Source organism: Meleagris gallopavo, chromosome Z, assembly GCF_000146605.3.
Source record: "Meleagris gallopavo isolate NT-WF06-2002-E0010 breed Aviagen turkey brand Nicholas breeding stock chromosome Z, Turkey_5.1, whole genome shotgun sequence".
Classification (NCBI taxonomy): domain Eukaryota; kingdom Metazoa; phylum Chordata; class Aves; order Galliformes; family Phasianidae; genus Meleagris; species Meleagris gallopavo.
The window spans coordinates 52,063,535-52,075,927 of record NC_015041.2 but is presented as its reverse complement, the minus strand read 5'-3'; the positions used below and the strand labels follow the sequence as shown (position 1 = coordinate 52,075,927).

General features: G+C 35.6%; 1 protein-coding gene across 1 annotated transcript in view; it reads left to right on the top strand.

Moving 5' to 3' along the window:
- SLF1 (SMC5-SMC6 complex localization factor 1) overlaps nucleotides 1-12,393 on the top strand; it is a 50,023-nt gene that overhangs the window by 29,419 nt on the left and 8,211 nt on the right. The window contains exons 7-10 of the mRNA XM_010726052.3: nucleotides 6,813-6,960; nucleotides 8,701-8,846; nucleotides 10,737-10,900; nucleotides 11,394-11,497. Coding sequence (XP_010724354.3) covers nucleotides 6,813-6,960; nucleotides 8,701-8,846; nucleotides 10,737-10,900; nucleotides 11,394-11,497 — 562 coding nt within the window. The remainder of the gene's footprint in view (nucleotides 1-6,812; nucleotides 6,961-8,700; nucleotides 8,847-10,736; nucleotides 10,901-11,393; nucleotides 11,498-12,393) is intronic.

Genomic DNA, 12,393 nt, shown 5'->3' with positions numbered 1-12,393 from the left:
GAATTGTACTTTTTGTCACAAAGCCAAGATGCCTATTGCTTTGTTATGCGCTATAATGTACAATATCCCTGCAGATGGATATTCTACTTCTAAAAAGCAGCATTTCTATACTATGGTATTATCCTTTGCCTCTTTTCCTTTGCATTCTTTGATAAAAATAAATTCTAAACCAATATGCTGTGTTTTTACACACAGAACTCATTGCTTTCGGCACTCTCAATTTTGTTATACTAAAACTTGAAATACTGATATTTTTGTATTTTCAAAGACTTAAATAACATAGTTGGAAAGATAAAGGAGCCAAACGACCAGTTTCTCCCCAGTTATACAATCAGAAGAAGAATGTGTTTTATTCACCTGTTAATTTTTTAAGTTATTCTAGAAAGACACACATACATAATAACATATGCCAGTAATAGAGCACATTGCGTGCAAAATTTTTCAGTCATACATATTAAGGATATGATTCACTGTTACTACTTTTTTTTAATAAGCTGTTTACTTAAGAGATATCACATTGGCAATATACACTTAGAAATCAAAATCAGAGGAGTAGCTTAGGCAATCTTCTATCTGTATATCAGATAAATTGTTTAATAGTACAGATAATACAGGGGTGACCGTATCTGCCCGCTTACACAAAGTTATTAGGTAGTGGAAAGAAACAAACAGCTTGCAGTATGTTGAAATTCTGTGCAATTGTCCAGTGAAAATACCTATGAATGAAAACAGAGAAATAATTCCATAAAATTTAGGGGAACCAAGTCTAACAAATTCATTTCTAAGCAGTAAAAGTGAGGTTTGTTTTGTTTTTTTCTAGATATTTAGATAAGAGGCATCCATTTTTATGTGATTCAAAGAGATTGTAGCAAGTCAGCACTATAGGGGAAGAAACATATCTGTATATATTTCTTCACCTCTAGATTTGTTGCAAAAAAAATATGTAATGTATTTATGTAATCATACATGGATATGTGTAAAAAGAGCAATCCAGAAACAGTTATAGTAAGTAAGAAATTTCATGCTGAAATTCTGAATGAGAGCTGCTGTTTTTCTTGAAATAAGTACTCTGTAGTTGTTTTGAGGTCTCTCATAGCCTTGTATCAGAAACAAAGAAAAAGAAAAGGAAAAAGGGCTATAAAGACTATGGTTACATAGATTCGAGACTATAGGTATACACATAAGTCAGAACTGGCTGTGTAAATGTGGGGAGAGCAGTGGATAGTGCACCTTGAATTCAGCAAAGCTTTTCACCCAGTCTGCTGTAATAACCTCATAGATCAGCTTAGGAAATGTGGGATATGCAAGTGGACAGTGAGTTGGATTGAGAACAGACTGAGTGGCAGAGCTCAGAATGTTGTGATACACAACACAGAGTCTAGCTGGAGGACTGTAGCTAGTGGTATTCCTCAGGGGTTGGTATTGGGTCCAGTCGCATCCAATGTCTTGAATTACTTGGACTTATGCCAAGATTGCTGATATTACAAAACTGGGAGAAGTAGCTAACACACCAGGAGGCTCTGATGCCATTTAACAAGACCTGGACAGGCTGGAGAGTTGAGTGGAGAGGAACCTGATGAGGTTCAACATGGGCAAAGGTAAAGTCCTACACCTGGAGAGAAATAATCACATGCAAGTTAGGGGAGCTGAAGAGGAGCTCTGTGAAGAAGGACCTGCGTGTCCTGATGGACAGCATGTCCTGGCTGGTCATGAGCCAGCAGTGTGCCCTTGGAGCCAAGAAAGCCAATGGTACCCTGGATTGCATTAAAAAGCGCATGGCCAGCAGGTGAGGGAAGTGATCCTCCGCCTCTACTTGGTCCTGGTGAGGCCACATCTAGAGTACTGCATCTAGTTCTGGACTCCCCAGTTCAAGAAAGGCAGAGAACTTCTAGAGAGAGCCCAGTAGAAGCCACAAAGATGATTGGGGCCTGGAGTATCTTCCTTATGAGGAAAGGCTGAGAGACCTGGAACTGTTCAATCTGGAGAAGACTGTGAGAGAATCTTACCAATGCTGTAGAGAACCTGCTTTAGGCGTTGGACTAGATGATCTCCAAAGTTCCTTTGTGAGTCTGTGATTTGCTTTTGTGTTAAATAGAATTTTCTTTGTTTTAAATAAAAAATAAAATTAGTGACATGAACTTCAATGCCCTCACTCGTTACTGTGTTAATCTGCCGAGACAACTTGAGTGGGGGGGGGGAAAAAAGGAAATTATCCTTGCAGATAAAAATGCAGAAGCAAAGAATGTAGACTTTCCTACTCTAAAGGTTTTTTAAATCAATACTGGATATCGGGTTGAAGTCACAGAATCACAGAACTAATTCAATACATAACACAGTTCAAAAGCAAGTAGGACTGGTGGAGAAACATGGTTTCTTGAAACATAGCTTTTAACTTAGCTTTGGAACTTAGAAACATGTTATTGTTTTTAACACTGGGTATCTAGTAGCCATTTAGTTATTGCATCTTTTCACAGTGATACTTTATCTGTAATGGTATCTAAAATGCTTTTCCTCCCACAGCTGCAGTTTTTTTTTCTTCCATTCATAAGTTGGTCTTACATAATCTGACAAAGCATAAAAGAGAGACACTCAATTTTTTTATTTGCATCATATCGCATAGTTCTGATGTCCTTTCTAACACTTGGAAGTATGTTTTAGGCACTTTCAGAGTTCTGCATTACCCTAAAAACACTGCACCTCATAAAAAAAAAAAAACCTCTAAAAAGCATCTCTAAAATTCTTGTAATTCAAAGTGAAAAAGTTAAGATGAATTTTCTTATGACTTAAAAGCTTTCCAATGAGAACTTTTATGTGTACTAAAACCTCTCTCGCTGGGGCACTGTAGTTGACTGAGAAAAGCATTAAATGGAACAGCAGTACAGAAATTGCCTTTGCCAAGCTAGCAGTCATCAGTTGTACTGATACAACTAACACAGTCAACAGTCTCTTCCCACTTCAGTGCTTTTTCTCGATGAGATAGTATTGATTCTCAACACTAACAGCAGAGAAGAGGGTTTTGATAAAAAAATTGCTTAACTGGATGTTATTCAGTTAGCTAAGTATGGTGCAAGGGGTTGACCTCAGCTGGTAGGCAAGCTCCTGCACAGTCACTCTCCCCACAGCAGGATGGGGGAGAGAAATGGAAGGGCAAAGGCAATAAAAGTCATGAAAAGTTACAGAGATGGTTAAGTTAGTGAAGCAAAGCTGTGCGCACAACCATAAAAGAATAAGGAGTTAATTCACTACTTGCCATTGGCAGACATGCACCCAGCAGCTTCCTGAAAAGCAGGGCTTCAGCACACATAGCAGTTATATGGGAAGACAAATGCTGTAACTCCAGATGTCCCCATTTCTTCTTCCCCACAAGATTTTCATGTTGAGTATGATGTCATATGTTACGGACCATACCTTTTGTTAGATGAGGTCATCTCCTGTGGCTGTGTCCTCTCCCAGTCCCTTGTGCATCCCCAGAAAGTAAGCATCAAGGCTTTCTTCTCCATTTAGCTTCCCTACCCTTGCAAGCAGGTATTGGAAAAATATGAAAGCCTTGATGCTGTGCATGCACTGTTCAGAAATAAGAAAAACACTGTGTGTTATCAACGCTCTTTTGGGAACAAATTCAAAGCAAAGCACCACAGAGGCTGCTGTGAAGAAAATGAATTTAGTGCCAACCCGATCCGCTTGGGTATTGTGAGTAAAAATAAAACTGCAGTTCTGTTAAGAATGTTTTCGGAATACTTTGAACTACTGTTTGTAATAGTACATTATTCTTAGGAATTTTAAAGTACTTTTTTATAAGGAAAAGAGAGACACTCAGTTTAAAAAACAATTTCACTGATGATATATAAAGGAACAAAATGTTAAAAATTAACTGGTTCACATTTGGTTAAAAGACAAATAATAAATGGTAGAGCCAAAGTCAGTGGTTGCAAATATTCTCAACTTTGGTTGATTGGAGTCTTGTGTTCCAGTGAGCAATAATCACATGATTTAACTAAATTGTGGTGTAAACAAAGACTTCTCACGTAGAAGTATTTTTACTTTATCCAAAATTGCCTTTGGCAATAGCATAGAAACTTATGTTATTTTATACGTGACTTGTTTTTTCTACTCAGAATAAGAGTTTTGATATAATGTTCTAAATATTGCTTTTGTTTGTGTACAAATAATCAAGTGGCTCTTCTGAATTTACTTTGTTACTGATTTGCATACAGGGATCACTTAGCTTTCTATGAATTTTTTCTTATATTCTAAAAATATTGTTGCTGGAAGTTTTTGTTTTAGGTATTTTTTTCTTTATGTCAATTTGATCATTACAATATCAATTAAATTTAAGGAAAACTGCAAGTTTAAAACAACGACAGAGTTGTAGAGCTGTAAAAGTGACTTTTTAAGATTTGGCCTCTTGAGTTTGAAAGCAGAAGCTTTTTATTTGCACAATGAAGCTTTGTCGCACATGGTAGCAATTCCCATGTCAAATGGAAATAACTGTTTCATTCTTCTTTCTAATAATGTACACATATATTTTCATTACTATGTTTATATTCTTTTGTGGTTGAAAAACATTTGATATGTTAATATTTCAGTGTTTTTTAAAGAGAGATACTTGCAGTAAATTATTATTTTTTTCTCATTTGTAATGATGTTTATTTCAAGATATTAAGGAGATCTTGGTTTACACCATTTATCAAAATATCAGCTAAGCCTGTACCAGTTGGCATTATCTAGGTTGTCTTTGTCAGTGTGCAGATACTTTGCTTAGTGAAGGTAGTTGCAGCTCATGTATCATCAGCGAGATTTACACTACAACTATGTGTCTGACTTTGTGAAACAGCATTAATGTTTGCAGTGTTTACAGGCATTAGTTCAATCTACTGCCCTCCAGCCACCCCTAAAAATACTTCACAGATCAAGTGATACAATATTGTGGTTTAGAAATTAAGCAAAACAATGTAAATACTTCAGATCTACCTGCATCAGACTACATACGTATGTCCTTGACTCTGTCACTTCTTTTAAAAAATCTCATTATTTGCTGCATCTGTGTAATTTATTTCCTATGAAAAACTATTGAGGATTATTTGCCCAGTATTTTGCTTTGGGGCCCAATGATGAAGAGAAGAGGTATGTGACTTAAGGGAAATTCCAAGACATTGGAGATGTTTTGAATTATTTTGAGAAGATAGGGAGTAATACATCTTTTAAAATCTTTAAATACTAGCTGAAGCAAAATTCATTTTAATGATGTTGGCTAGCCATATCAGTGTTCTCTCTTCTTTCATTTCTTAAGAAATCTCATTGTTTAAGACAATGTATTAGAAAAGCAGTGACAGAAATCAAACAGAGCTGAACAAAATACAAGGAGTTAAAGCTGAGATCTGTCTCAGAGATCGCATTACTGACAGATTTTGTCTCAGTAGTCCTTAAAAGCCTTCAGTAATGTGGATCACTTCACCTCCCCAAGCAATATCTATTTGTTGCTCTGAAATTAATGCCTCCTATTTATTTCCATGGAAACTTCAATAGATACAAAGGGCACAATAGTGCTATTTGCTAGAGCAATTTCTCAGTTACAGAGGACTGTTTTTCAACATAGACATCATAAAAATCTGCACCAGAGGAGGAGAGCCGCTGCTGAAATGCACCACCCACTGCCACACTGTGCCACACATCCGCTGTTTGGTCTCCATAAACATACAGCAAGCATCAGTGAATGTCAGTGGGTGCCATTTTCTCATGCAGAAATTCATTTTTGCTTCATACTTACTTCCATGTGTCACCATTCTGCCAGACTGCCCGTCTTCTGCCGTATGTCTCACAGCAGCAACGTGTAACAGGATATTGGTGGCAAGGTTCCACCCCTACTGCATACCACCAACATCCGCCTCTAGATGTTTTGGGCCAGTATAATAAAATAGGAGCCGTTACTTTCAGAGCAGCCCTCTAGTTCTGTTTATTCCTTTTCTTTTGAATAGTAAGGAAGTCTGTTAGCTGTATGAACAGTATTTATGTAGGTTTTCTGCAAATGATTTTGTAATCCATTTACGATAAATTTCATCTGTGTCTCTGTTGCCTTTGTGTTCTTGATGAAGCTAAAACTACTTCAGTCGCTGGCACTTTCCAGCTGCTGAGGAAATACTTTCAAAGTTTTAAACCAACCCTGAACATGTTTTGTTCTCAGAAGAGTATAAGAACTGTCGATTGTGGTGTGAGAGCACAACAAAAGACAGAAAGGTTCTGTTTCTTATTCCTTAGTCAAAAACTGACCAATAAACATGTATTTGGTTTGATTTCCCTCCTATCCAAAATTGTCCATTGTGAAGTATGCATTCTCTTTTTGCAGCAGGTGCTCAAGTGCCTCCATAGCGATGGTACTTAGGTAGTTCTGCTAATTTTGTGACATTAATTTCGTGTCTTCCCACTACAATGCATATGCTTTTCCTTGCTTTCTTTATCTGCACTTGGCCTTTCTTGCAGGTGCAGGAGAGATTTTGTGATGGTAACTTTAGGAAAAGAGAATCGTGTTAGAACAAGGAGGATAAGAAAACACCATTTGCATGGTGTTTTAGAAATCATATTTCAAAATAACTTGTATTTCTCCAAATCTTAATTGATGTGGCCTCAATGACATAATTAGTTTTGTTGACCCAGTTTCAGCAGTTGACTTTTGAGCAGAAAAAGAAATACCAGTGAAGAAGTGATACGGCAACACAGTGGGCTTTTATCTGAAGATGTTTTCTAGTGTCATTACTGTTACATTATCAGCTTGAATTTACTGTACATCCTTAGATACTCTTTTCTTTCCCTTTTAGGCTTTCAGACATGAAATAGCTTATCTATTAAATGCAATGCTTGGAACCGTAGTGGATTATTGGATCGTCTCAGCTTTGCTTATGGACAGAAATGTGTTCCATCAAATAGCTAATGATTTAGCACACTATATTGCCACTGCCTGTGATGGTGAGTGTTTGAAATGCATCTGAGAATCTTTTAATCAGATATACTAAGGAAGCCCTCAATTAAAATTCTCAGTTTGCATTCAAGTTATATTATACTTTGTTTTGCAGCCATGCAGTTGTACAGTGTGATGCATACGTATGCAGGAAATTCTGCTTAGGTCTGTGTATATCTGTGTGTATGTGGCAGGCTGTACGTCTCTTCCAAGCAAAGACTAAATAGCACTGCTTTCTGATTAAAGTCCTTTTAAATAAATCTCTGTAGGTATTGGTGTAAAATAGAAAACAGGGTTAAACATTATGCTAGATAAATATAAATGTCATGACTAAAACGAAATAGGATATCCTCTGCAGTATCTGTTGTTTCAGCATGTAGAGAAGAGGAACTCAACTGGCCAAAGAATAATCTTAGAAAAACTGCTCGATGTTTCCCTATTACATATTCAAAATACATTTCCATGTTTTGTTTTGTTTTGTTTTTAATTAGAAAATATTTGGAAAACTGTAACTCAGCTTTTCTTTATCCTGATTTCAGTCATAATTTTCTCTAGAGACAGGTGTGGATTTAAAGTGCTGGTGCTTCTACCTGGACACTTCAAAAGATTTGTCCTGAAAAAAATTAAACTAAAATCTTACTCTCTAGCCAAATAGTTCCACTCTGGTCTTTCTTACGGAACATTATAACATTTCTTAGGCACATTATAATGTGTCTTAGGTTAAAAACAACAACAAAAAAACAACAGATCAGTTGGACTTTATAGTATTTAAATCAATGGGACTTTTAGTTCTATAGCTTTTGCACTGTCTCCAGAATTTTCTAGCTTTAATATATTAGGAAAAATCTAGTAAATAAATTTTGGTATTACTTTCTTGCTTACAAATGGAAAACAGTGTCTTTATGTGCTTCTTCATCCATTCAGAGTATGCATGGAAACAGTGTTCATAGGATATAAAGAATAAAAATTACTAATTGGTGATCTTTACAGGTTGGACAATGGCTCTTATGAAAAATTAAAACAGAATTCTTGTAAGATTTTGTCAGTTTGGAGTAGAAGACATCTGTTCCCTTAAAACTTGTTCTTCCGTTTCATTGTGTTAGTTGATAAGCTCCTGTGTGAGGATTTCTCAGAAGTCTAACACTACGGCAGTACAGTATGCTTCAGTACCCACCATTCCTTTTCTAAAAAACAAACAAAACAAAGCAAAAGAAAAAAAAAAAAAAAGAGATAGGCCAAAGATAAGCCTGATGATAGGTTCATCTGAAAAATGTTGGAATTTGCATGAGATCACTTTTAATATAGAATTCCTCTCCATAACTTAAACAGATTTTTTTTCTTCGTTTTACATATTTCTTTTACCTGAATTGTGTTTGTATTAAGTCTATTGAAATTTTAAATTAAATCACTTGCATATTTTCACTGAATGAATAATTTTATCTCAAAATCAAGCTATAAGTTTTAAAATACCATATTTTGAGTGTTTTCTGAGTGTTTGGCATAGTAAGAAGTGTTTCTTTGCATTTTAAATGCAAAGATAAGATGACTTTTCTATATAGCTGGTCTTCTAGTCAGGTGATGGATGAATCTGTTTTAATAACACTACTGTAAATTTCAAGGAAAATAACTTATAAATCTGCAGTTGAAGAATTAAAAGTCAGTAAGATATATATTCTGGACAACTACATGTGTACAGGTTTGTATATACTGATTTTAAGGCTCTTTCTCTTCTTTTTGCTTTCATCCAGATTTTTCAGTATGTGATATTAAAATGTTCATTTGTTCCATACCGTCCCTCTGGCTTCAAATGTTTGTTGCTGAAGCAGTTTTTAAAAAAATGTGTTTACAGAGGAATGTAACTATTTCTACAGAACCTCTTTCTCTTCAAAAAATAGTAAGTAACACTTAAGCTCCTTAATTCCTAGCACACTTAAGCACTTCAAAAATAATTAGATTAATTAAAGTATTGGAAAATATCTTTATTTTGTGGTGTGAATCATGTTCGTAAACTGCACGTATACGCTTCCACCTGTGGAAACTGCTGCACTTGTGTTTCTTTTTTCTTGGGGGCAGGGCTCAAAACAGTGGTGAAATTTTCTTGCTAAAGAATTGGTAACATGTTGTAAAATTAATCTGCTGCAACTATCATGAGAAGTCAAAATCAAAGACTTTCAAAGTAATCTTTGATGTGAATGATTTATTGCAATATTATATTTGTAATTAAGGAAAATGCAAAATATTGCATAGTTTTTCAGGGATATTTTTGCCTTCAGATTTTTGAAGAGGTGACAGTCTATTATTTTTCTGCTAGATACAGAATTTTGTGATTCTGAACCAGAGCATATTTCTATGAATTTGTCCTCTTAAAAACTTTCTCCTACTTGTAGACTTTATCTTGCCTTCAAGTCACAAATTGTGACTTGAAATAAAATTGAATTTCTCAGACCCACAATCACTGGCAGGAAGACCACAGTTACAAGTCAGGGAGACCATGGAAGAATAATTTGGAGCCACTTTGCAGTAACCTTAATGGTAAAGACTAATAAGAATAAGTAATTCATAACTTGCTATATGACCTAAAATTGTATACATAAAGTCAGAGAAAGACAAAGTTATACTGCTATAAATTACTCCATACCTAAGTTTTCTCAAACTACAGGAATTTACTCTGAACAGAGATTATTTTTTATTAATAGAAACAAAACATGAACAAAAAAATGTCAAAATTTTAAGAATAACCAAGATCTAGTATTTAACAAATATTGTCAACATATACACAGCAACAATTACTGTTTTTAGTATTTCTATGACTATTGATCACTCTCTGCTTCTACTTGAAAAAAAGTTTTGAAGGGATTGAAAATATTTCATGTGATCTTTGTGGCTTTCCTTAGCATGACTATTTTTTTATTCCTGTTCCATACAATAAGTATCAACTATGGTCCAACTTTGCACCCTCTTGTCACACAGCATCTTATCAACTATATTTTTCAGTATATCCAGAAAGTGCTTTCCTACTTGCTGTTGGTAATTGTACAGTGCATGTAAAGAGTCCCTCTACAGCAAGTGACTTGCAGAATTGTGGGTGATCTCTTAAATACTCAAAGGCTTCTTTAATGAAAGCTAATGATCGTATAATTATTGAATGATTTCCCTCACAGGACTATGCGAAAAACTTGCATGACTTTTTAAAAAGAGGTGTAAGGTTGGGTTGGAAGCTCTATATTGCTAGAAAGAAGTCAAAATTTTTACAAAGAGCACCATAAAGCTAACTAACTAGCTGATTGCCTTCATAGTGTCAAGAAGCTTATTCCAGCTTCCAGCTTAGAAGGGTTGAAAGAGGGGAGTGATTCTTTGCCATATGATTCCCTGAGTTTTTCTTCATGGACTGGGAGAAGAAAACTTGTACGTGCTTCCATTAAGTAGCTTAGAATCAGTTAGCTTTGCTTCAGTCTTATGTTGAGCTAAAGAGATGAAAATCTTAGCTATGGAATAAAAAGAGATCTAAAATTTTCCATTTTCCAGACACTTCACTTACCACAGAGGCCAGCTTACAGGTGTGAATTACAATAGTTAAGAAAATAAATAAATTACAGAAATGACATTAAGCAATCTATACAGATTACAGTAGACTATACGGTTCAAGATCCTTACAAGTCATGTAAGGATCATGTTTATAAAAAATAAGGTGCAACAGGGTGTGGGTGGTAGACGGCAGTTTTACAAGAAGTACAGCAAAATAGACTACATTACAAAGTCACTTAAAATGTTACTTTTGCAACAGGTCGGTCCCTACTTTCTTGCTTTGCGAGAGTTAGGGATGTGTGAGACAAGAAAAGTACATAAAGCAAAGAAAATAGGGCATTGGCCATGCCCTGCATCTCAGAGGGCATTACAGATGCTAAATGGTGAAGAGCAGAACCAAGTCAAAGTGCTGCCTGATCTACCGTAAGTAATGCCTGCAACATCACCAATTTTATTCTGCTCTGGGGGACAGCTTCTGACCTGACACATTTCTTGAACTTTATTTGACCTGTTTTGTTGTCTGCAAATTACTACAGCTGACAGAAAGCTCAGTTTTAAACCTATAGTCCAACCTCTGGGCTGGGATTCCCCCTTCCTTCCCATTCCTCCTTCTCAACTTATGCAAACGAAAGTAGTTATATTTTCCCAATATTTGATGTAAAGGATATACAGATAAGTTGAACAACCCACAAAATTACCTTTTAAAAAAGTTTAATCATAGATAATTTAATTTTATTGCTGTATTAAATACAGTTATAATTAAATGACGTGAAAATTACGTCATTAGGACCTTCTAGAAATAACTCTGAAATTCATAGGTCTAAGTTTGATGTTTATATACTTTAAAGTCACAAAGTACACATATAAGAGATATGGAATAGAGATTTTAGATGTGACCCCTTAGCTCTCTTTTCAGAGACAATAAGTGCCATACAAGGAAGAGAGCCAAGGCTTCAGATACCGAAAAGAATTGTTTCCCTTGGGCTGAAGAGGTGCATTTTTACAGGAGAAATGCTAAAGGTATTCCATATATCTAGTTTGTGTTGGAGACTCTATATGATTAGAATTGACGGTTTCAGATTAAAAAATCTTGACCTGATGAATGCCTAAGTCCAAAAATTATTTTCATATGGTTCTTGTTCCCTCTTTTTAATGTCTGTTTGAAAGGAAGAATTGTATATATGGTGGAAAAAAGCTGCCTTCTTCGTTCCCCTCCCCCGCCAGATATTAAATACCGTGTACAGCTTGTGTGAACTCATTCCAGTCTTGCCCGTCTTACTTTGCTAATCCACCTCAACCTGTGCTTGGTAGGATCAACGTCTTCTGATTTGAAAGTATAATTCGGTCTTCACCGCTTTCAGTCCTAGACATTTTGTGAACAAAGACTGAGGAGTATGCTATGTTACATAGCTGTGTTAAGCATATGGACTGTTTTCTTCCAGGCATTCAGCCCAGACTATGAAAGGCATTTGGCTTTTGTCTTAGCTGTACTGGAACCCAAGTACCTAAGGAATAAAACAGCACTGCAGTAATTCATTCAGTTCCTACTTATTACACAAAATAAATTATGCTTTACATGAGGCTTTACCTCAACAGAATGACTTGTTAGAACTCTCATCTATATCATCAGAAATTTAGCTGTATCACTCAAAACACAGCTATATGAATCATGACATCCAGGCTTAGAAAAATCTGGCAAAAGCAACCCAGGATTGTTCAAAAAATTATGACCAGAATTGTATCACAAACACTGAAGGAGAAAAAAAACCTCACTCTCTTTCGGGATTTAAGTGCGCTTCAGTAACAGAGCCAGACCATGCATTTTTAAAATTGGTTCACTTTCTCTTTATTGCTTTTGCAAGTAAAATTGATGTGAATTATTACAGGCTGTCTTCTAGAAAGAAAAGTGAGCTGAA